This window comes from Epinephelus lanceolatus, chromosome 13 (assembly GCF_041903045.1).
Source record: "Epinephelus lanceolatus isolate andai-2023 chromosome 13, ASM4190304v1, whole genome shotgun sequence".
In the NCBI taxonomy this organism is placed as follows: domain Eukaryota; kingdom Metazoa; phylum Chordata; class Actinopteri; order Perciformes; family Serranidae; genus Epinephelus; species Epinephelus lanceolatus.
The window spans coordinates 17,655,326-17,678,929 of record NC_135746.1 but is presented as its reverse complement, the minus strand read 5'-3'; the positions used below and the strand labels follow the sequence as shown (position 1 = coordinate 17,678,929).

The following is a 23,604-nucleotide window of genomic DNA, read 5'->3' as shown; positions in this document are numbered from 1 at the left end:
ACCAGGCTCTGGGACCGGAGCCAGAGAGGTAAGATTCCACACAAGCACATATCCACACCCTTGGAAATACCCCTGCCCAGCTCAGAATTCAATTTTTAATTCCCCCTCAGACATGATATAGAGAGCTTTACATTCTTCTGCTCAAATCTCAGGTCTGTGCTTTACAAGCCATATGTGCTCATATTTTTTTTTCTCCTGCTCTGAGATCATCATGACCAGATGATCTTGCAGCTGTCCCTCAATATATTCCAGACTTTTGACAGGGAAAGGCAGAAAAATGTGTGCATGGAGAAAAGAGAAACTCCTTTGGTCCACCAAGACGCTGTTGCAAAAACCCTGTTTCAGTCTTGGCTGGAGACGTTTGTTGCACGCCATCACTCTTGCTCTTGCTCTATCCCTATGTTTCTTAACTGTTTGTCTCTGCTGCCAGCTAAAATGTTATTGACCAAATGTACTATCAAAGTTTAGCAGTGCCTTTGAAGCATGGCAGCTCATGATTATTGTAAGTAAATGTCAGATACAGTAGATCCATACCTGATTTCACGCTGATGTTGTAGTACAGGGGAAGAAGAACGATAATCAGAGAGAAGGAAGGTAAATACTACATGGGTCTGGGCTAAATGCCAGCTCTGCGCCACAGGATATGAATATCTTTTCAGCCAGCATGGGCTCAGCACCAAGCCCTGCGGCAGTTCACTCCTGTACCAACACGAGCCGAGTGCGAGTGTGTATGTGTGTGTCCTCCAGGGATCCCGAGCTCATCTTCAGCTGTCTGACCGTACCTTCCCTGCCTGATCTTTTTCTGCGTCTGTATTTTTCCCCATGTTTTGCAGCCTGTCAGATCGATACAGTGAGGGCTAAAGTTGTCCCCAAATGCTTGGACAGTTTCTGGCAGTCATGTCACACTTATAGGAAGAGGATATAGTTTCATAATAGATAATCAAAGTTATTTAGTAGGCAATACTTTGCAAACTGGAAAGAATTTGAATGGGTGCTGAGAAAGATTAAAGGCCAGTTTTCATTATTTTCATGCTATTGTATAGATCAGTGGGTCCCAACTGGTGGGTCCTGGGTCCACTCTGAATGGACCCTAAGTGTCATGTCAAGTTTGTAAAAAACACACTTAATTTTGAAGTACAGTGAATTTCCAGCACAGAGCTTTGATTTTGAAGTGCCGTTCAGCCAGCAAACTAGCTCAATGACATGGCCAAACATGCCGTTGAATATATTAAAGTGTGGACCTTGAAGTAATGACTAAGTAGAAATCTGGACCAGTTGAGAACCACTGGTGTAGATGATTAAAACATTAAAGGAAAACTTCACCCCAGAAATGTCTATTTGTATTTCAGTTACTCATCCCATATTATGTCAACTTCACGAAGAAACCTTTCTTTTTCTCGCATGCCCCCGGTGAACAAAGAATCCAAAAAACTGAGAAAATTCTTGATGAATTGGAGTCATAGGGGTCCATGTTTAACAACAGCAAAACTATGTCAAAACATCTGTTTACAAACTCTCACACTCATGCAGTATAATTGAAAGCCTCATTTATCCAGTGGTATGTTCAGTACTTCCCAAACAGACAGCCTTTCCCAATGGGGAACTGATCTGACAGTGAAACTTATCTATGCTCTGTTCAAAGCCAGACTCCCTTGACGAAAACAGTAATTTTACCTTACTGAACATGGGAGGCGCTGGTCTACTGCTGCCTCGATTGGCAGTGTGTTTGTGTTATTGAATGACTTTGATGTATTAAAGGGTTAGATTGGATTTAGCAAAGTCACACAATAACACAAACACACTACCAATCGAGGCAGCAGTCTGGCTTTAAAGAGAACATAGGTAAGTTTCACTTTCAGTTCAGTTTTTCGAGTCAGTAGCCGACCATACATGATGCAATTTTGGAAGGACTGTATTCTCAATAAACTGAGACACCTCACAAACTAGTGGCCTAGGAACTTTTGAATGTTGAAACAGCCACTATAACCGATATTCTGATTTAGTTTTGCTGTTGATAAATGTGAACCCCTATGACTGAATTCACTATAAATTTTCACCAAGAACAACAGAACAACAACAAAGTTTCCTTCACGAATTCAATATAAGATGATGTGACTAACTGATATAAGAATGGTTATTTGGGGGGTAAAATATTACTTTAATCAATATAACAATGGATAATGAAAGTAATAGCCACCCATTGGTTCTTGTTAGAACAGCTGTTATTAACAGTATACCTTAAAAGTTTGAATGCATTCAAGAACACTTTGTAGTGACATTTTCCCCCAAATGAGGACGCATGCAGTCTGTATTCACGTGGCATACTCTATTTAGAAATGTGTTCTTACCTCAGGCGGAGCCATCTGTATCCCAAACTCAATTTTACTCAACCTGCATTTAATCTCAGCGGGCCCATTAACCTTTATACTGCTTCTGGCCCCGCTGAGTCGTCTTGGCTCCAGAGAAGCTCCGCTCTTCCAGAAGGGTGAGGGGGCAGTGGAGCAGACTCATTACTGGTGCATTGGCCGGCCTCTAACCCAGACTGGAAGGACAATCATTAAACACACAAAGCTAATGACCGCCGACTGCTCCATTTGTTTTTTTCTATCAGCCTGGATGTCTGTTTGTTGTTGTGTGTGTTGGTACGGGTTACACACTGATAAGATCTGCAGGGACACGGATAACGGAGCGACAGAGAGATTGAGTTAGAGCGAGTGAGTCAGAAAGGTGTGTTAATTGGTTCTGAGTGACCATCTGGACCAGAGATTTCAGACAGGACTCCCCACCAGCCTGTAATGAGGTCTCGTCAGGCCGGAGCAACCATCGCCACGGCTCATGCCAAGCATCGGGCCATCGCCATGGTAACCCCTTAGCCCTTTTACCACCTCAAAGGTTATGAGTCAGCCAATTACAGCACTAGTCATCCCTGATGTGGCTTAAATGTTACAGATAAGAAGCTAAAGTGAATGTTTTTTTAATTAATTGTAATTATTTTAGGAGAACCACAGTAAAGCAGGATTTATACTTGTGCGTTAGCTGAATGCAGAGCCTACGCCGTAGCCTACGCACATGGCCTACACCATTGTGAGCATTTATACTTGTGCAGTGGTGTGTCTGTGTCACTCTGCAACTACACCTCCAAAACACTAGTCAGCGTCAGTGTTTCTTTGAAGTGCTGTAAAGTTGAGTTGACTCAAAACACACATTAAACACACATTAAACATGGCTTGCTATTGACAATTTCAAACACAAGTACACAAATCAGCTTCACTATAACTCACAGCATTCACAGACAAACACTTGTCTTTATCTGGACACATTTTCCCACAAATACAACATGCTAATGTTTTCAGCACAAGTCTATGGCATTTTACATTGTATAAATTAGCCTAGCAGCTAGCGGACTTTTCCTCTTCTCATATAAAACCAGGGACAACAGCAACATTTAACAAAGGTAACATTCCAAAATTTGTCTCCATAACAACTCATAAGGTTCACTGACAAAACAACTGTTTGATACTAAACATGTTTTTCAAACAAATACACCATGCTAACGTTATTAGCACAAGCCTATGGCATTTTACATTTTATAAATTAGCTTAGTTTCCTCTACTTATGTGACTTAAAATGCTATTTTTGTGGAGGCTTTACTGTCTTCACAATTTATTGTTTCTTATCTGTGAAATTAAAGTAAATAAAAGCTTTGTTTACACCGAGGGAAATGGTTTCAGCTTACAAAAGTCTGTGTCGCCGTGACATATAGTTACATTTGTGGGGAGGTGCACGTCAGACTACGGCGTAGGGTATGGTGTCAATTTGACGCAGAAGTACAAATCCTGCATATGCCAGTTGTATAATCACATAATCACATTTTTCAAGTGTTGCCTTGTTTTCAAGCTAAAGACCCAAGCGCCTGAATTGACCTTCGCAGATTAAGAAAAAGAGGAAGATTTCACTCACAGAATATCTCTTCTCTCTTCACATGAGCATCAATTGTATTTGTTTGAGAGCCCAATCCACAAGATCCACAAGTTTGACCAGGGCTTCATATGTCGCCATGTGAACCTGTTTAAACAATTAGGAAAATATACAAGTTTTGTTTTGTTTTGTGTTTTTGCGGCTCGACGCTGCCACTGGGTTCATATTTTGCCAGTGTAAGCAGGATCCTCTGGGCTAAAATGGGGGGAAATTCCTGTGAAAGTGGAGGGCTACAGTGGTTGAGCTGAGCTTGCACTATGTTTGTGTGTTGTGTGGTTGAGTTTCGTGTAGACAGCCAGACAGACGGACAGAGACAGATTGAGACTGTGCTACACACTCAAACACATATACACACACAGAGCCGCCAGAGAGTGAGTTTGGTGGGATGAGACGGAGGCTGATTGGTTGTCCTGCCTGCCAGTCATCTGTGCTGCGTACTTGATTTATTGTGTTGCTCAGTATGTTTGAGGTATTAGGTATTTTCATTCAACATCAAACTGTAAATGTGGAGGATTATCACACCAAAATGAAAGAAGAAATGCAAAACCTGAATTAGAAAACAGTCACGATACTTAAATTCAAATGTCAGTTGTTGAAATTGACGATGCACAAGTTGGAAACCAGTTGTCCCACGGTGATACATAAAGCAGTGTAAATGAATATGTTAAAGAGGAAACACAAGTAGAAGTAATAATTTACTGGGAAGGAAATGTGAATGGGCTGAATGTGCTGTGGTCAAGGTTAGACTCTGGACCGGACTGACTAATATGTCAGTAGGGAGGTCTTATATAATGTGCTCTGCCCAAGCCACATACAGTACATGCTGTCAGACCGCAGTTAAATCCGGAGTACAGAGCCAGTTACACAGTGCAAGTCAACAATTTAGTCTGAGCTACCTGAAGAACAGCCACACATTAGCACCACATTAAAACACAAATTCAAAGTGCTTATGTTTAAAGGGATAGTTTGCCGATTTTCAACCAGCTTTGTGTCATAACAGTGTGGGTAGTATGTGTAAATGAACTGTGGTTCAACTTCCCTCTGTCCAACCAGCTCCCACATCTCCCTTCTCATCTCTCAGCTTGTTTTCACTGGCTCTCGGGCTGTTGCTTGAGCTATAGATTTTACTTCTGATTTTCGTATGCCTGCCACCACGATCACAAAGAGTACAGGGGCGGATCAAGCGAGAGAAAGTTTCTCTCAGACCAAACTCCCATCAAAAACTGTAAAACTACAGTGCTGATTAAATATAAACTAAGATTCTGTGGTTGTGTTGCCTGTTTTTCACCTAAAATGTTTTCAGAGACATATTTCAGTGCACTGTTTAGCTGTAATACGAGAATTTGTGAACAGGAAATGGGTGCCTATGAGTGCATAGTGAAAACTGAGGCTGAAAAAACTGAGATCAAACAGTAAAACTAAGCAGTGTTGATCAAATATGGAAATTAAATTAAAATTGTTTGTTACAAGCTGGCCTCCATATTGTCTCCTGCGGAAAAACGGACAAGCTCGCATTAGGGTCTGTACACATGCCACGTTTTTGCACCCTCAAATTCATTGTTTTCAGTGTAGACAGGCGGCAGGTGCACTCAAACGCCACAAGTCCCCGAGCACATATTTTTCAGGGTGCGACCGCTGTGCCCTGACATAAACAGAATTCAACTTTTGGAATGCAGCAGTGCGCACCACATGCCATGTGACAAGGACCAACACAGCTGACAGATATCTTTTCCTTCTTCTGTAAATATCAGTCTGGAAGAAGATCAGCTCTGCGCTCAGGATTGTAGGTAGATAGGCTACGATGTGGTGTTTGTTAATGTTGCCTAGCAACCTTAGACACAACCTGCTGTCGTGCTCTTGAAAGCTGGGACGAGTAGCACCCAGCGCCCGACCTCGCGTTTTTCAGCCAGTTAAAAGCTGCGTTCAGAGAGCTCGGAGGTTTCTGAGGACCTGACGTGAAAAGCCCGGAAAAGCCTCTACTTCCAGAAAAAGTGCATTCACCGCCTCACATCGGACCTTGGACGTAAACAAACATGCATGCCCACAAGAAGATTTTTTTACTTGCGGGTAGCGAAGGGGGCCACCATTGCTGTAACGTCATGCCACGTCAACTCGGGGTCCTCGGGTTGCTACACTTCCGCACGATGTTCTGAGCGAAAAAATTCCACTCTGACCACGTGTTCAAAGCACTTTTCCCCTGGGTTAATGGTCGGGACCTTGGAACTTCCGACCTTATGAACGCAGCTAAAGACACAGCATGTGTACGGCCCTGAGGTCACCCTAAGGAGTGTTTATCGGTCCGCTGCAGCGCAGTGCATTCTGGTAGTTGACACAGCCCTGTCATGTCATGTAGCACCAGTTTCAAAAGTATTTGCATCTTTCTACAGCGTAGACATCCCAGTTTTATGAGAGGACCATCTTTCCAACAGTGAAATACTCCTTTAAGCGTCTGCTGACACTCAAACTAACTCAGTGAACTCAGAGTTGTTTTAATTTGTGGCCACTGGACAAAATGTAAATGAAAAGTGATAACCCGTTGTTAGAAAGGATTTTTCTTCCCCCAGTTGTTTAGATTCTTCGTCTGTGTCTTTGTCAGCAGGATATCTGAAAATGGATTTCCATGCAGTCCAGAAGACAGATAGGCCCCGCGCCAAGGAATTTGCAGCTCTGACAGTGAAATAAACTGAGACAGAGATTTTAAGTGTTTACTGATGGAATAACTCAGTTTGGCTCACTGACAGTTTCTAAGGATGTGGAGGTTTGTGCTGAGTGTATCTTCATTTGGAGAGGTTGTGTTTGTGAAACAGGCTGAAAGTCAGGTCACTTTTCTTTTTTGGCTGTCTATATTGAATTATAGTATAGGGAAACTATGTAACTCCCCTGACCCAAAACTCACCAGCATCTCCAACAACAGACTGATGTAAGCCCTAACAGCACAGAGCACTGGGATTCAGTTGAATAATATGTTAGTGTTGAAAGTCCCTCTGCATTGAGGTTTTGATCATCATCCAGTGTTGTGAGTCAGGAGATGATCTTTTCGCATGTCAGCATGTATTTTAACATGCCCGTTTATTTGCCTCTAATGTGCAAATGGCAGAGTATGTGCGACAGATCATGTGTCGCGGGTTGTGTGTGAGATATACGATGGCTGTGTGCATACTGACAGTAATTATAGAAGGCCATACCACAGAGCAGCCCGGGGCTGGCCGACGAACAAGTTATTATAACATCTAATTCATAACCAAATGTCAGGCATGTCTGCAGCCTGTGCTGCGAGCTGTGCGATATAAATCTACAGGGAAGGTGAAGCTGTAAATGCTCGTAATACACGGCTCCCTGTGTGGATTTTTTTCTATGAGGAGATTATAAATGTGTGCTTGAGGTATTTTTAGATTTGATTTGCAGTTTGCGTACGCTTCGTTATGCTGTGTGAGTGAGTGCATGGCTGAATGTGAGCTGTATATCTGAGTCTGTTTATGTGTGTGTGCCAGGGATAATGTGGCATCTCCAGAGCTGGAATTCCTCTCACACCGCTCTCCACAAGAGACTCTCTGTCTTCCTCTGCTTCCGTAGGAGCTGCGTGTTGTTTGTTTGCTACTTTCCACTGGTCAAGGTGACCACCTAACAAAATCACCCCCAGCTTTTGATTACAATTGTCCAAATTCCAATGAACCAACATTTGCACAACAAGCATTAACAGAGCCAAAATATGTTTATGTCAATCAGCATTTATAATCCCAGCTTCCTTTCCGTGGTGTCTAACTCAGAAAACAGGTGAGAGTGTTTAGGCAGAGAAACAAAGCAGAGATAGCCCCATAAAATCTTTATGGAGCCCCACTGGCTACTGTCTCGTTAGCACTGGAAGTGTACAGTAACGGAAAAGCTGCTCGGAGTCTGCATTATGAGTGTGCATGCCTGCTCCTGTGTGTATATTTGTGTCCTATAAACTGGAAGCGAGTGCTATAAAAGTGAGATTGGGATGAAACTGCAGGGGATAATTACGCGTTCACAGCACACATGGTCATTAATAACACCGAGGCCGAGCCTATTTTTACTGTATCTAGCTCAGAGGCTAACATATGGCAGAGCGGCTGACTTGACATAACAGGATGTGCAAAAGGATTTAATAGACAGTCCAGTGTCGTGCGTGGGCAAGGAGTGCCTGCGCTCTGTGGTTTGTGAGTCTATCTGACAACAGCAGGGGGCACCACTATGTCCCATTCTACTGCCCCAGTCTCACATAGAGGAAGGACTTGGAGGAGAACACAGAGAGGAAGCAACATTTTGAAAGGGTTTTAAAAAGATGGCAGAACATACTGCACCCATGGGAAAGCTGCTGATGAGGAAGACACCGAGAAAAAACATGTTTTTGTGAGAAAAATCTGATCTCAAACAGCTCGTCTCATCAGACTAAACAGATACAGTAAATCTGGGTTGTTTGATTTAAGGTGCACTCCATGATTTTTTTCTTTTAGTAAACACTACAGTAAAATCCTAAATAGTATCCAGGAAGTCTTTATCACCACATACTGTATAAGAACTTTTTCACTGTGTCCAAAATCACATATAATGCACAACATACCTAAGATGTGTGCTATTGTTTAACATACTTTTGTGTGAATTAACAGTAGTATGTGCCTTTTCGGATGCCAAGCCACCTTCTTAGAGCCCTCTTGCCGTAACTATGGTAACCCATGCCAACCTCAGCTCTACAGGCAGTTTAAAAAAGATTTTTAAAAATATATGGGCTGCACAATTAATCGAAACAGTCAAAATTACAATGTGGTCACGGGAAATATCCAAATGTGGTCAAATGTGTCACATCATGCCATTATAATTAAAGCATTGTGGTGCTACAGAGACGCCTCGGCCTACAAATCATCGTCAAAACAAAAGGAACATGCTTATTTGTAAAGACCCCAGAAAAAAATCACATTTCTATCATTTTTATATTTTTTTCTTCAGTGAAAATTATGCAAAAACTACCATTCCCACTTAAATCATGCCTTATAGTGCAATCACAGCATCAGCCAAAGTAATCACAATATGATTGTTTATGGTATATCATGCAGCCCCCAAAAATATACTACACAAAGCAAAGTGAAATCTTGTTCTTACAGTTAAACTGAAGCCTTATCGACTTTATAGAACATCTCTGTTGCTGTCCGCCATTGTCACGTCGTTGTCTTCCCCAGTTACATTGTCGGCGTAGTGTCCATTGTTTGCATAATATAATATTTTTACTAGAAATAATAAGCAATTTTAATACTATTGGTTTCATACTAAGGGTTCAGCCATACTAAAATATCCCATGCAGGTTTCTCTCTCATGTCTTACCTACAAACTTAGTAGTCACTGAATTAACTATCAAAGGGCTGAGGGTGAAGTAAGAGCACGGGAACAGCTTCTCTGTGTAACTTGATTCACTTTAACGTCTGAAAAAAGAACGTAGGATGACTGAACATCGACAGCAGTAGCAGCATCTCACGTTTTATATATATCATTCCGCCAAAGTTGATCATAACTCTCATTAACTGCACATGTGGTGTGCAATATTGAATGGCTCCAATAAAATATGTGAACAATATATGAATGTAGATAACATTAAATTATGTAGATGCAAAATTAACATATTTATATTTAAAAAAAAGACCATCTCCTTGCTTTGACTTGAGTGCAAGTGATTAACTATGTGGACCTCGGGAGGAGTAGTTTTTGCCAAGATAACAATGAGGATCCAACTAATCAAGGAACAGCAAACTCTGATCATGTTCATATCAGCCAGGGATAACAAATTATGCAAAACTGTGTTGCAGTGTAGCTGTTCAGTGTACTGTTTGATAGATTAGACAGTGATGGCTGTCCAGATTTCTTTCAGTTCTATAAAACCACTGGCCAAGTATACAGCCAATCAATAAAAAAAACAAAAAAAACAAACAAACAAACAAGAAATCGAACTTTAATTTGTATTCTATGTTTTTATTTGCAGTTTTCCCATCATTAAAACCTAGTTTGAACTCTCATAAATTGAAAATATTCAGTGAAGTTAATCAGTAAAATGTGGGTTCTTTGGAATCTGTCTGACGCAACAGTTAGTTTTACCCAATTTCAACACATTTTTAGAGGAGCTGTTTATGACATTCAGAACATTGATAGCAGCAAACAACTATTTGTAATGTGAGGATATAGCGGAGTGATGCGGTCCTGACCAGAGGATGAAGTCACTCTCCCTCTGTGTTTGTTGTTATAGGAGCTTCTCTGTTTGTTTGCTGTTAGTGCGTGTAAGTCCCTGTGTGTGTATTCTGTTGGCTAGCTTACACTGTCCCCACCCACAATGTTGTTGTTCCCCCCAGGTTAACACTGTTAGCTCTGTCAGCACTGTTGCAGTTGTTAGCGCTGTTAGCATGTTACATGCTAGCCCCTTGCTTAGCCCCTCCATGTTGAGAACTGTGTGTAAACAACCTGAATCAGGCTCTGAATCACAGATATGCTCTGAGTGCTATAAACAGCTCCTTAAAAGTGCTTTAACATATTCATGAGCACCATCCCATTGGCGTAACAGCAGTTCTTCCTGGATAGGACGCACTATGACCACTCACATGCTCTTTCATTGTTGTGAAACTGCTCTGCTGCAGTACATCTCGTGCAGAGCTCACAGAGCACAGACAGTGAGATGACCAGTCGAGTGTATGACACACTGGACATTATCTGTCAGCCTGGCACTGCCACTCTGACACCAACACAGCTGCCAGCCGAGTCTCATGACCTCCATCCACAGCGAGACCAACACATCTCCACTGTCTGCACCTGTGGACTCAAACAAACAAACAGCAAACAAACATGCACTTATACCCTCTTCTTGTTATTTTCAAGCACATGTGCGAACAGCATCTGAACAAAGATGCAGTTTTTTTCTTCTTCCATGGCCACCCCTGCCTGTAAATATGCACCCAGCTCAAAAACACTGTTCACTCAGTTGAAGGACTCCGGCCTCTCACACGGCACTGCTCATACCTTTGGAAGCTCGCTTACATCCAAAACAACATCTGTCCTTTCAGTCGCGCCTGATTAAAACACCGTGGAATCTCAGTTCACACACTCGCACACACACAATAGTGTAACATAATCACCTGCCACATGGCCACGGAGGCGTACACTGCATGGAGAATCTGGGGATCCAGGGCTTAGCAGAAATATGCTTTGTTTATATATCGGCGGTTTTCTACACAAAGCACATGAAAGAGACCTGCAATTACCTCCGCATCAATAAAAGCATGGATTACTGTGTGTAAATCCCACTCGGAAATACTCGTGTCTGTGTGAGGCGCAGTGTAATTTAGTGTAAACTGTAGGCATATAGAAACTCTACATGTCATTGAGTTGGAGAGAGTGCAATGAAGTAGAAGCCAACACATACAGAGCTCTTAGAATTAAATGTCTAATTCATTGAAAAGAAGCAGTGTGTAGGATTTAGTGGCATCTAGCAGTAAGGATTGCAGTTTGTGATCAGCTGAAACTTCTTGCGTGTGCCAAATGTGAGCTCCCGGTTACAATTTCTTCAATGATTATTGTTCAGGAGATTTTTATTGGGAGCCAATTTATCTGCAGAGGTCTATTCCTCTCCGAAACTAGCTGACCAGGGGATTAAAACCAGTTGTTATGCCCCAGTCTAGGGATGTTAGAGCGAAACATAAAAAGTGAAACAAAGAGCATGTGTATGGACAACAGTGAGCAATTTATTGCTAATACAGTGGCCACGGCCAAAATAACAATAAAACCCACCAATGTGCAGTTACATTTATACACGTCAGGCTAAGGTGTAGGGTGTAGGCGGCGTAGATTCGACGCAGAAGTGTAAAGCCATCTTAATTTGTGTATAACCCAAGTATTTGGGAAGGCCGTGGTCATGTGACCAATGCGCTGATGGGAGCAAAGAAGGAAGTAGTCCACGTAAGGAGACAGCCTTGGATGGGTCACAAAACACAGGACTTTTCCCCAGGACACCAGTGTTCAAAGTCCCGTGAAACCAAGTGAACTCTGAGTTTCTTTTCCTAAACCTAACCCACATAACTTAACTTGTCTAAACCTAACCTTAACTTTACATTACGTAAGTATGTACCGTCATTCGTGGGTATGCATTTTCATTTGATTTTCTTTTTTTTTTTTTTTTAATTCATGTGAATTCTGGAGCACATTCAGGACACATTCACACTGGCGCTATTTGGTCCGCATTAAATGAACCCTGGTCCGCTTCCACGGATAGTTCGGTTCGTTTGGAGTGGTGTGAACTGTCATTCGAACTCTGGTGCGGACCAACCGAGCAAACCCTGGTCTGCTAGAAAGCTGGCAAGTGAACCCTGGTGCGGTTCACTTACAGTGGGAAATGCAAACGGATTATCCAGCGAACCAAAGAGAGGAAGTGACGTATAGCACAATGCATTCTGGTGTTTTGTGTTTTTGTGGTGACCAAGCTGGCTGAAGGGGATAGATTTCCAGTTTCAGTCCTGGCCAATCCATGAGCCGGGTTTTCTTCCTCCTCACGCTTATTTTCTTCCTGGTCAGTGGACATTTTGGGCAATACTGCCCTCAAACGAGCAGCTGTTGTAACTGCGTGACGGTGTCCAGGCGGTTTGGTCTGCTTTAAAAAGTGCATTGTGAAAGTGAGCGGCACCAAATGAAGGTGTGAAATTTTTCAGCATTCCCTGCTCAATCGAAACCCTGGACTATCCTGTTGTGAAAGCGCCCTTAGATATGAAGATAAATAGCTTTGTAAATTACCCCCAAAGATATATATTTTTTAATTCAATCAAAGATGGCCATGGCCCACTGGTTGAGATTCGCTGGTTTAGACAGCATTTTTTTAATGATTTAGTTGGAATGCAAAGTAAAACATAGGTCACTATAAAATATGAACCCTTCACAACAAAGCAAGGGTTTCGTCGCCACTCTTTTTGCTCTGATTACCATATCTTCATCTATCTCTCACCTTTGTCTTACCCCATCTTTCTATACATCTCCCTCCTGTTTTCAAACCAGCATGTATAAGTTTACACCCCGAGCTTAATTGGATCGAATGTCCTGAACTCTTATCTCTTAGTTCTCCATGTGCCTTCTCTTAGTGATTAATTGGGATCAAGATTTTCACATCATTAATTCCTCTTAGTCAATGGGTCAGAGGCCTGACGGTCCCCAGGCATTTTCTTTGAACCAATCTGGATGTGAGCGTTTGTTGTTCTTATTTATATGTGCGTGCATAAATGTGTGTTTACGTGTATTAGAATGTGCATGAAAACGTGTGTGTGTGTGTGTGTGTGTGTGTGTGATGAGTAGGCGGCCAGGCCAGCCCCACCGAGCTTCACACGCCACTGAGTCTTGTGTGGGAGTTATCACACAAACTCAATTAGCATGACAACTAATTACTGTTGCCTGGGTCCCCTCCCCCAGCTAAGCAACTCATTAAATTAAATCAACACACTGGTCTTTCCACTGAAAACAATGCTTTCAGGGAGTAATAATGAAAACGCCTGGTGCTTGCTGTTTGTGTGCTCTTGGTATTACTTTTCATAGGGTGGTCAAGCATAACAGCGGAGTCTTTTTGAAAGCAGGGGAAACTTCAAATATCAACACAGGAATTACTTCTGGGCTGGAGGGAGGGAGAGAAGAGAGAGGAAGAGGATTGGGAGAGTGTGAGATAAACACAAAGTGATATGCATGGGCAACAGGAGAACGCTGAGAACAACAACAAATAAGTACAGAAAAGAAGAGATGAAGGTCTGCCTGGGGTGTGAGGTGCCTGTGATAACCTGCTGTTTGTAGTGCAATGCACGCTGTCTGTCAAGACTTCTTAAACAGCTCTCACAGTGTACGGTATGTCAGTGAAAACAATCTGGATATGGGCGCAATGGTAAGGAAAGCATGCCGAGTCTGTATACCTGCACCCACAGAATGTAAGACAATATCCTGTGAGGGTGTCAACGTGATGCAGGAATTCACGGCCATGTAGAAAATAACAATATTTATCAGTGTCACTGAGATGCAGTGAGGATAAAGGAGCAGCTCAGACAAAATATTTTCCACTGGAAATGTTCACATTCTTCACGCTGCATTTAGAGGTCAAGTGTGTAGGATTAATGCGGGATTTATACCTCTGTGTGGAATTGCGAATCGTAAGCTGAAACCATTTCCCTCAGTGGAAACAAAGCTTTTATTTACTTTAATTTCACTGATAAGAAGCAATAAATTGTGAAGACAATAAAGCCTCCACAAACATAGCATTTTAAGTCTTGTGTGTGATTTATCCTGGCTTCATATGAGCAGAGGAAAAGTCTGCTAGCCACTAGGCTAAATTATACAATGTCAAATGCCATGGGCTTGTGCTAATAATGTTAGCATTTTGTATTTGTTCGGAAAACGTGTTTAGTATAACAGTTGTTTTGTCACAACAGCCTGCACTGTTAGCTTGCTAACATTCCCTCAATGCAGGGACACAGAATTGTTCGGTTCTTGAAACGAAAATGTGATGTGGTAGAAAACTCTATGCAAGTAGAAGCTCCAAAGCATTTTGTGAAAAATAAGACCCTCAATAGATTAAATCTGGATTCATAATTTATTTTGGTCTTTGTAGCTGACAGTGACAAACACATACTTTGAGCTCAGTTTGTTTTTTCCTCATTTTCTGTCAAGCTATTGTTATTTTTCTTATTTATTTTGGAAGGTGCTCTTCATTTTTTGTTCATCAGAGGTTGGCCTTAAGTCACAAATAGGATGTGAAACCCTGGTCCAAAATACTTAATCTTTTTTGTTGTTGTTTTTAGTTTGTTCTGTTTTGTTTGGTTTGCTTCTCGTCTTGCAAAACTTTAGGTATAGTTGTTTGTTTTATCCTTTCAATTGTAGCTATCATCCAATTTTGCCATGTGAAGCACTTTGAGCTACATGTTTGTATGTATCATTTGATATCCTACAATTCTAGAGACTACTACTACCATACAACTCATTTTAATAGTATGCGTGTGTGCATTAGTGCTGTGTGGTCATGCACAACATTCCTTGAGTGCATTGGTGGTGCCCTTGATGCCTTTCCACTGTGTTGTTAATCACCCCAGGCAGCACGGTTCAAGACTCCCCAAGGGCTATTTTTAAGGACTGGGGTCAGTGACCCCAAGGAAGGGTCACTCTCACTATCAGGGGAGGTCCAGCCACTGCTTTGCCTAAATGCAATCTGCATTCTTTTTCTATCTCTATCTCCTTTTTCTGCTCAGTCTCTGGGCCCCTCATCACTCTAGTCTCTTTCCTCCTCTTCGCACCACCTTTTAGTCCTAACAACTTTTTTCTTTACAAACTCTACAGCATAATTTAACTTTCATCATTTTCATAGTATTATTACATGACTGGCTTGAAAGACTCCACCGCGGTCTTCTCTTACTCACGGACTCCTCCCAGACTTTTATCCTCTTTCTGCTCCTCCCCCCTATTCTCTCTCTTCTTTGCTCTAACCTTGCATCATCACCCCTATGAGTGTGTTTAGACACGCTGCTCGGCTTTGTGATAATCTTGCTGAGTCACCTGCTGTTGAAAATGAAACACTGTGATTCTCTGTAATCCAGGAAAGTGCGTTTATAGGAAATCTACCATAGTGACTGAAGTTTATCTTTATCATTATGCAGCCTGTGGGAGTGTTTGAGGGGTAAATGAAAGGACTTGGTGGGAGATCAGTTGATTCTTTGTAGGTCCCTGTAATGCCTTCATGTCTGTGGTGAGACCTGCAAGGAACACAGGCTCTTCCCTGAGATTTTGTCTTGTCCCAACCTGTTGTAAATTATTAACTACTGTTCCCACCTAGTCCTCTAAATTAAGTCGTTGCCAATGTTGTCACTCCCAGCCCTGTCCCAACACCAATCGGTCTTTAACAGATAACTATAACTGAAGTGCATTGTTTGTTTAATCACCATTTTATTAGGTATTCTGTATCCCTGCTCCTTTTTAACATTTGGTGATTCCTTTGATACTGTCAACAACTTTTATTGTATGACTAAACAGTGTTGCAGCAACACTGTAAATGATAAATATTGCCAAAAATACAGCAAAATCTCTGTTCATTATACTGTGATGAGTAAAGATGAGGTTGGGAGTTACTGCCTGAAGCGAGGGAGTTCAAGTATCTTGGGGTCTGGTTCACGAGCAAGGGTAGAATGGAGCATGAGATGAATCGTCGGTTTGGTGCAGCTCCTGCAGTGATGCGGGCACTGTGTCGGACCATTGTGGTGAAGAGGGAGCTGAGCCAGAAGGCGAAGCTTTTGATTTACTGGTCCATCTACGTCCCAACCCTCGCCTATGGTCATGAACTCTGGGTAGTGACTGAAAGAATGAGATCACAGATACAAGCAGCCGAAATGAGTTTCCTCCGTGGGGTGGCTGGGCTCAGCCTTAGAGAGAGGGTAAGGAGCTCAGACATCTGAAGGGAGCTTGGAGTGGAGCTGCTGCTCCTTTCATGTTGAAAGGGGTCCATCGAGGTGGTTCGGGAATCTGATCAGGATGCCTCCTGGGCGCCTCCCATTAGAGGTGTTCCAGGCACGTCCCACTGGTAGAGGCCCCGGGGCAGACCCAGAACATGCTGGAGGGATTACGTATCTAACGCCTTGGGGTCCCCCAGGACGCTTTTATCCGCAACCTCATTCTTTTGGTCACTACCCATAGTTCATGACCATAGGTGAGGGTTGGGACATAGATGGACCAGTACATTGAAAGCTTTGCCTTCCGGCTCGGCTCCCTCTTCACCATGACGGTCCGGCGCAGTGCTCACATCTCTGCAGACGCCGCATCAAAACCACTGATCCATCCCACGCTCCATTCTACCCTCACTCATGAACAAAACCCTGAGATACTTTAACTTCCTTGCCCAAATAGTTACATACATTCACAACCCCTGAAATGGCTTCAGCATTCAAAAAGTCCATTTGATATAAATGCCTCCTGTCTTACGTCTGCGCTAGAGGTTTTCCAGCTCCGTCCCAAACCTGATGACACAGCGTGATTCCCATCCCACAGGAACGCAGCAGGAGAAGACGAACGCATGATAAGACAATGAAACTGTTAATAATTGAAAAAGAGGAGAGATGAAAGGAAAGAGATGAAAGGCATTCAGAGTGTCAAAATAACTTTCATACTCGACACCCATCAGGATGCAGTCCAAGTCCTGAGGCTGTCAAGACTCTGTTCAAAGTAACCTATGCTAGCAATTTATATTCATGACATCATTCTCTTCATGAAAGAGCCCCCTATATATTGTGAGAACCATGAAATAACTTTAGCTTTCACATTCTACTTTTGGGACAAATTTATAGACTCTGTGAATTGGTTGCAGGTGTATAGTCTTCGTGTTCATAGGCTCGGAGTTCTGTCCTCATTTCTGATCAGATGCTCACATCTTTTACAAAGAGCCAATCAAAGGACAGGACGCTCCACCATGTAATAAATTGGCAATTAGCTCATGGTGAAATAATTAGCAAGTGACTTTTGTTTCCTCTCGTCTGGCAACGTGACACCTTGATTAGTGGTTAGTGTGAAGAGAGAGAGAGAGAGAGAGAGAGAGAGAGAGACACACACACACACAAACACACACACACAGCAGTGTTTGATGAGTGTACACTGAGTCAACAGGCTCATTATTAGGACAGTTTGACCTCTCTGTTTGAGCTGCACCAGGTGGGGTCACACTATCTTGTATTTGGGGAAGGGGGGTTTTGGCAGGAAGAGTGTTTGTGGCGCAGTATGTGTGTATGTGTGTTTGGGTGAGGGGGTTGCCTTCCAACACCCTTTTTTAGCTGGAAGGAGGGGGAGGATCAGGGTGGTGCCTCAAAAAACACATTGTGGTCATCGTTCATTAGAAACAGAGTAAGACTGATGGACAGAACAATGATGTAATGGCAGTACAGACACGTACACACACACTAGCAGACCAGCCACTTGCTGCTGCTGTCACCCCGGGGTTACAGATGTGAGGTCGGAAGTGCAGACCCCCGTGTTGTCGGCTCACCAGCCTACAAAGCTGCTCTTGTGTGTGCAGGCGTTCGGTGTGTTTAGACTGTAGGCAGGATACTGTTGAGCAGCTGCTGCTCATCCGTGGCCTGTAAAAGTCGTTTCTCACCTACACACACTTTGAGCCATGAAATTGCATAAAAAGGAACAATCAGTGCCAACAAAGAGGAGTAACTTGGATGATGAGTTTGGATTTCTGGTGCATGAGTTGACTACTTTAGTCCAAAGTGAAATATCTAAACAACTATTGGATGGATTACCGTGAAATTTGGACATTCAGGAGGAGGATGAATCCCACTGACTTTAGTGATCTCCTTACTTTTCTCTAATGGCACTATAATGTTGACATTTTATTGAAATATCCCAATGAGAATTGTTTGAATTGGCTTAAAATTTGGTTCAGACACTCATGGTCCCAAAGGATGAACTGCAAAACCCCCGATCCCCTGGGCCTATGTTCCTATGAATCCTATGTTTTGCCATCTAGGATCGGCTTATCCGTGTTACTTCTGTGCTTGTTTTTCAACGCACCACTGGACTGATGAACCCTGAGCCAGATGCAAACTTTCAAGATTACCAAATCTGGATAACCAGTGCTCTGAAAGGGAATACACATGGTAATGTAGGCTACAAGCAATATTAAGAACAAGTGGAATAGCTGCTGTTTTGTCACTTCAAAGTGTTTTTATTTGAAGAGACAGAAAACAAAATGGAGGAGGCAGTTGTTAGAAACTGCTTTTGACTGTGTCGTTGTAAACAAATAAAAGATGACTTTACTGTACTGACAGGCTCAATAAATCGCCGAATGTCTACTTTATCACTGCAATAATTGTATATCTCTTTGACTGAAGTTTTACTGCATGTTGTTCCTGAAATACGCCCTGAATCCACCTTTCTGCTGGGATCAGGATCCTGATTTTTCTTATTGTTGGATCAAGGTATCCCAATCCTACTGAAAAGTTTTGAATGCCACATACTGAAGGTTTGATCATTTGATGAATACTATATTACTTTTTCCAATCTGTTTTTAGAATCCTTTTTAAAGATTTGAGCCTATCTGATTGCCGAAATCCGATCACATTACTTTTAAACAACTGGGCCCTGACCTTTGATCTAACGCCATAGTTTGATCAAAGTTCGTCCAATACTTCGGTTTATGTCCTGTAAAGGTAACCATTCCCACCAGCCTCCGCTGTATTTTGTGTCTAGTGCTAATTAGCAAATGCATGCTAACATGATAAGACAGCAAACATGATACCTGCTAATCACCAACACTGGGAGCATGATAGCGTGCTGTTGTGAGCAGTTAGCTCAACACGCGACTGTGTTTAAGTCTCACCGAGCTGCTAGTTGAGTTGTAGACTCTAACTCATTATGTTTGCATGCACATTTATACGATTATAGCTCGACTAGGCCATTTAATTGAACTACTGTCCTTGTCCCAGTATACATGCATGGGAGGGGAACCGATTTATTGCCGAAGTGTGTCCAACTCCGCCATGATAGGTGGTGACACGCTCCCTTTCGGCTTGTTAGTATTGGACCTTTTTCTGGTTGACCATTATGTCACAGACCAAACGATCGAGAGTCGTCCAGCTGTTCCACCAATTTTTTGAGCAGGTCACCATTCCGTGTTTTCCTCCCATCCATGTATCTTAAAATATTTAACTCTTTCAGCTGAAACAGCATGCACGGCTCTGGATGTAGATTTCGCCATGTTGTTATTGGCTTCTTGTTCTGTTATGCATTTAATGCTTTCGACTTCTGGGTCAATGCCCAGGTCGGAAGTCCAATTGACTGGATATCTGCAGGAGTACTTTGACTCCCAAACGCATTATCTGGGTGTGTTAGTCAGACTTTAGTGGGATTTCATTCGGACTAATGTGTTTTAAAAGTCCGGTTTTAGTCGGACTAACACAATGAATACATTTTCTCCAGTCTCCAGACTGTTAGTTTGGTTTTAAGCATAAATGTCTTTGTATTACTGATAAAATCAATCACGTGTAGACTGTGCTGCAAAAATGAGGAGATGTCACTGAAATGTGTTGGAGCCTTTTGCACCCTTTATAATCCACAATAGACGGCCTGTATCATGTATCTCCTTCCACTACAGGTGAAACTGTATCTGTGGGGATCATTGTGTAACTGATCACCTTTTGCATGGTTACAGAGAGGAATGTGTGGTTAATGTTTTTCCTGGTCTTTTCTTTTTCCTCTGGTTATGTTACCTTTAAATACGTGTTCTCATTGCGTGTGGTGTTGTAGGCTGATCTGGTAAACAGCAGGTGAAGCAGCATTTTCAATTGGCTTGGAACCACGGGGAAGGGAGCTACAGCGAGGTGATTTAAAACGTTCAATCTTACACTCCGTCTCTCTCTTTCTCTCTGTCTCTCATCCTTCTGGCATCTGTCACAAGACCCGGCAGCTGTTGCAGCTCGGAGAAAATGTGCTCCTGACAACAACAGGGAGAATCAGAGAGAGTCTCAGGACTTCTTCATTACAATAGAGTAGCCTGCTGGCGGAGCGGAACAAACGGCTGATCAGACAGGATAGCTGTGCAATTTCATGCTTGTACATAACATGTTTCTTTTTATCTTACGTATTCAAATGAGATCTGGGGCCCAGAGGACGCTGCTGTTGCATTGTGTACCAACTGCTGTTTGTGATCTGAACAAATTAAGCAGTTACAGTCAAAGTCCCATGTTTTTTTTCCTCATGTTATTGTCCAGGAGTTTGTCCAGATTTTTGCCAGGCGCAGGACCCAGCATGCATCACCCCCTTAAAAACATTTTTCCCATGTGCTTTTTTGTTTTTCATACAATTGTGTGGAGAATGTGCTTTGTTCACTGTCCCTATTCAGCGCTGGCTGGAGAGACGTATTGGTGGAAAGCCCTGTCAGCATGAGATAAAAAGTTTTCTGAGCTTAAATCAGGGGTGTCAAACATACAGTCCGTGGGCCAGAACCGGCTCACCTAAGGGTCCAAACAAAGGGGTTAAACAAGGTATTGCCTACTTCATGTAAAATTCTGCTTCAGAGGGTTTTCCACCCTGACAGGAAAACAGTTCTCTGATATAACAATGAATACTTAGGCGCGATTTATACTTCTGCGTCAAATCTACGCCGTAGCCTGACATGCACCTCCCTAGAAATGTAACTACACATCACGGTGATGCAGACCGCCTGTCTATTTCTGTAAGCTGAAATCATTTCCCTCAGTGGAAACAAAGCTTTTATTTACTTAAATTTCACAGATAAGAAACAATAAATTGTGAAGACAATAAAGCCTCCACAAAAATAGCATTTTAAGTCTTCTGTGTGATTTATCCTGGCTTCATATGAGCAGAGAAAGTCTCGGTCGGTCGCTAGGCTAATTTATACAATGTAAAATGCCATAGGCTTGTGCTAATAACGTAAGCATGTTGTATTTGTTTGGAAAATGTGTTTAGTGTAAGACAGTTGTTTTGTCAGTGAACCTTGTGAGTTGTAATGGAGACAAATTTTGTAATGTTACCTTTGTTAAATGTTACTGTTGTCCCTGGCTTCGTGTGAGAAGAGGCAAAGTCTGCTAGCTGCTAGGCTAATCTATACAATGTAAAATGCCATAGGCGTTTTGCTAATAACGTTAGCATGTTGTATTTGTGGGGAAAATGTGTCCAGATAAAGACAAGTGTTTGTCTGTGAATGCTGCGAGTTATAGTGAAGCTGATTTGTGTACTTGTGTTTGAAATTGTCTCTATTAAGCCATGTTTAATGTGTGTTTAATGTGTGTTTTGAATCAACTAAACTTTAGAGCACTTTATAGAAACCTACGTCGCCAACTGGTGTTTTGGAGGTGTAACTGCAGAGTGACACAGACACACCACCACACAAGTGTAAATGCTCACAGCAGCTTAGGCTACGTAGGGTCTGCTATCTCTCAGGCTGTTCATTTGTTTTGTAAAAGGATGAACGTCTACAGAATGTACCTTTTAATTCTTTGCAATATATGGGAGATGATGGTGCTTATAGGTTGTTGTGTGATGTTTTTATTGATTCAACCCATCTGAAATCAAGTTAGGCTGTTTGTGGCCCATGAACTAAAATGAGTTTGACACCCCTGCCTTAAATGAACTATACTCTGTGATGGCTTTCAGAGCGATACTGGCCTCAGCAAAACTTTAAACTCACCATTTAAAGCGTCCATAGACTGCAATAGGGACATAAAAAATAATCATTATGTAGGATATGGTCACTGAAGTCACCAATGAGTACAGCAGACATATGGAAACTCATAACTATGGTGTTTGGGGTTAAAACTAAAAGTGCCTTATGGTTAAATTATATAATATTTCTTATACAAATCTGGAATGACCTCTCATATGACTTACTGAAATATTAATGACTCGTCATTCCTGGCCATTGTGCCTCTGACACAAGTGTGTTTTTCCCCTGTAGTGTTTTGTTGGGAGGAGTGTGTGTGTGTGTGAGGCAGAGACAGAGGGAGAAACGGCGGGTGCAGAGAGGGGGAGGCGCAGTGTTTGGAGGATTTGCTCTCAGCTCCGGGCGTCCTCTCACTCGATATTTTTAATGGAAATACGCTTCTGTGTCCTCGCTCTACTAGTTAGACACTTTTCCATCACTCGTCGAGGATTTCCTTTAACTTTCCAGGAACTTCTCACCCACTTGGACGACACATTCCCCCGGTGTGAGGTTTGCTTTCTGCCCGGGCAGGGATCCGCGGAGTGCGGACTGTGGAGCAGGGAACACCCGCTAGGAAAAAGTTTCAGACCTGTTGTGGGGCAGCTCAAAGCCGGTTTTCTTTCCGTTTTCCGTTTGTTTTAATTACTTGAATTCGACGCACGAGTTGTTGTGGGAGTTTCGTGAACATGTCAGGACGCAATTTACGCACTAAACTTCGGATCGTGCCAAGCAATGCTGGAGCGTTTCACCGGTGCGTCAAGGGCAACTTTGTCTAGGAGCAGCCTTGGCACCCATATCTCGTTTGTTGCTGCTGATCAGCCCCCCCCCCCCTGCCTGGAGGCTTGGAGTCGAGATTTTTGTGCACCAGATTGGTCTGACTGAACATATTGAAACATCATGGAGGGTGATCAGGGGACCGGTGCGCCTGCCGAGGAGCCCCGGGCAGACAGCGCTGCCGCGTCCGACAGTTTTTCTCAACTGTGGACGGACGTTATGGGGATGCTGGTAAGTTTTAGGGGAGGAAGGGGAAGGGAGGCAGGGTGATAGACTGACATCATACACTCACAACTAACTGAGAGTTTCCCCTCCTAATCCTCAAAGTTGACACTGATTTGCCGATTGAGTGATTGAGTGGGTGCATGCAAATCACGCATCAAATCACCTCTCCGCGCCCTTATAGGCCGCAGATTTAAATCCAGCAGCACTCATGTGGTCCGGGATTCAGCTGGGTTAGGTGCTGGTGACGAATTCATACTGTTAAATCAGTCGGATCTCCATGCAAACAGGACTCAAGTGAGCCTATGGTATGTTACACATTGAAGAATAACCCTTTGTACGAGGTGTTGTGTTTGCTGCCATGTTCTTTGTGGCTGTGGAGCATTTCATGCTTTGTTTGGTTTGACTGGATGGGC

The 23,604-nt window shown here is 42.7% G+C and overlaps 1 protein-coding gene across 12 annotated transcripts in view; it reads left to right on the top strand.

Moving 5' to 3' along the window:
* Positions 1-23,604, top strand: part of sash1a (SAM and SH3 domain containing 1a) — a 261,100-nt gene that overhangs the window by 160,611 nt on the left and 76,885 nt on the right. For 2 of the 12 annotated variants that reach the window (XM_078173810.1, XM_033648954.2), the window contains exon 1: positions 22,491-23,197. The exons of 7 other annotated variants lie outside the window; for them this stretch is intronic. In XM_078173810.1, coding sequence (XP_078029936.1) covers positions 23,090-23,197 — 108 coding nt within the window. In that variant the 5' untranslated portion in view covers positions 22,491-23,089. Of the gene's footprint in view, positions 1-22,490; positions 23,198-23,358; positions 23,497-23,604 lie in introns of those variants that run through there. 3 more of the 12 variants (XM_033648959.2, XM_078173813.1, XM_033648955.2) reach the window with 3 other exon arrangements.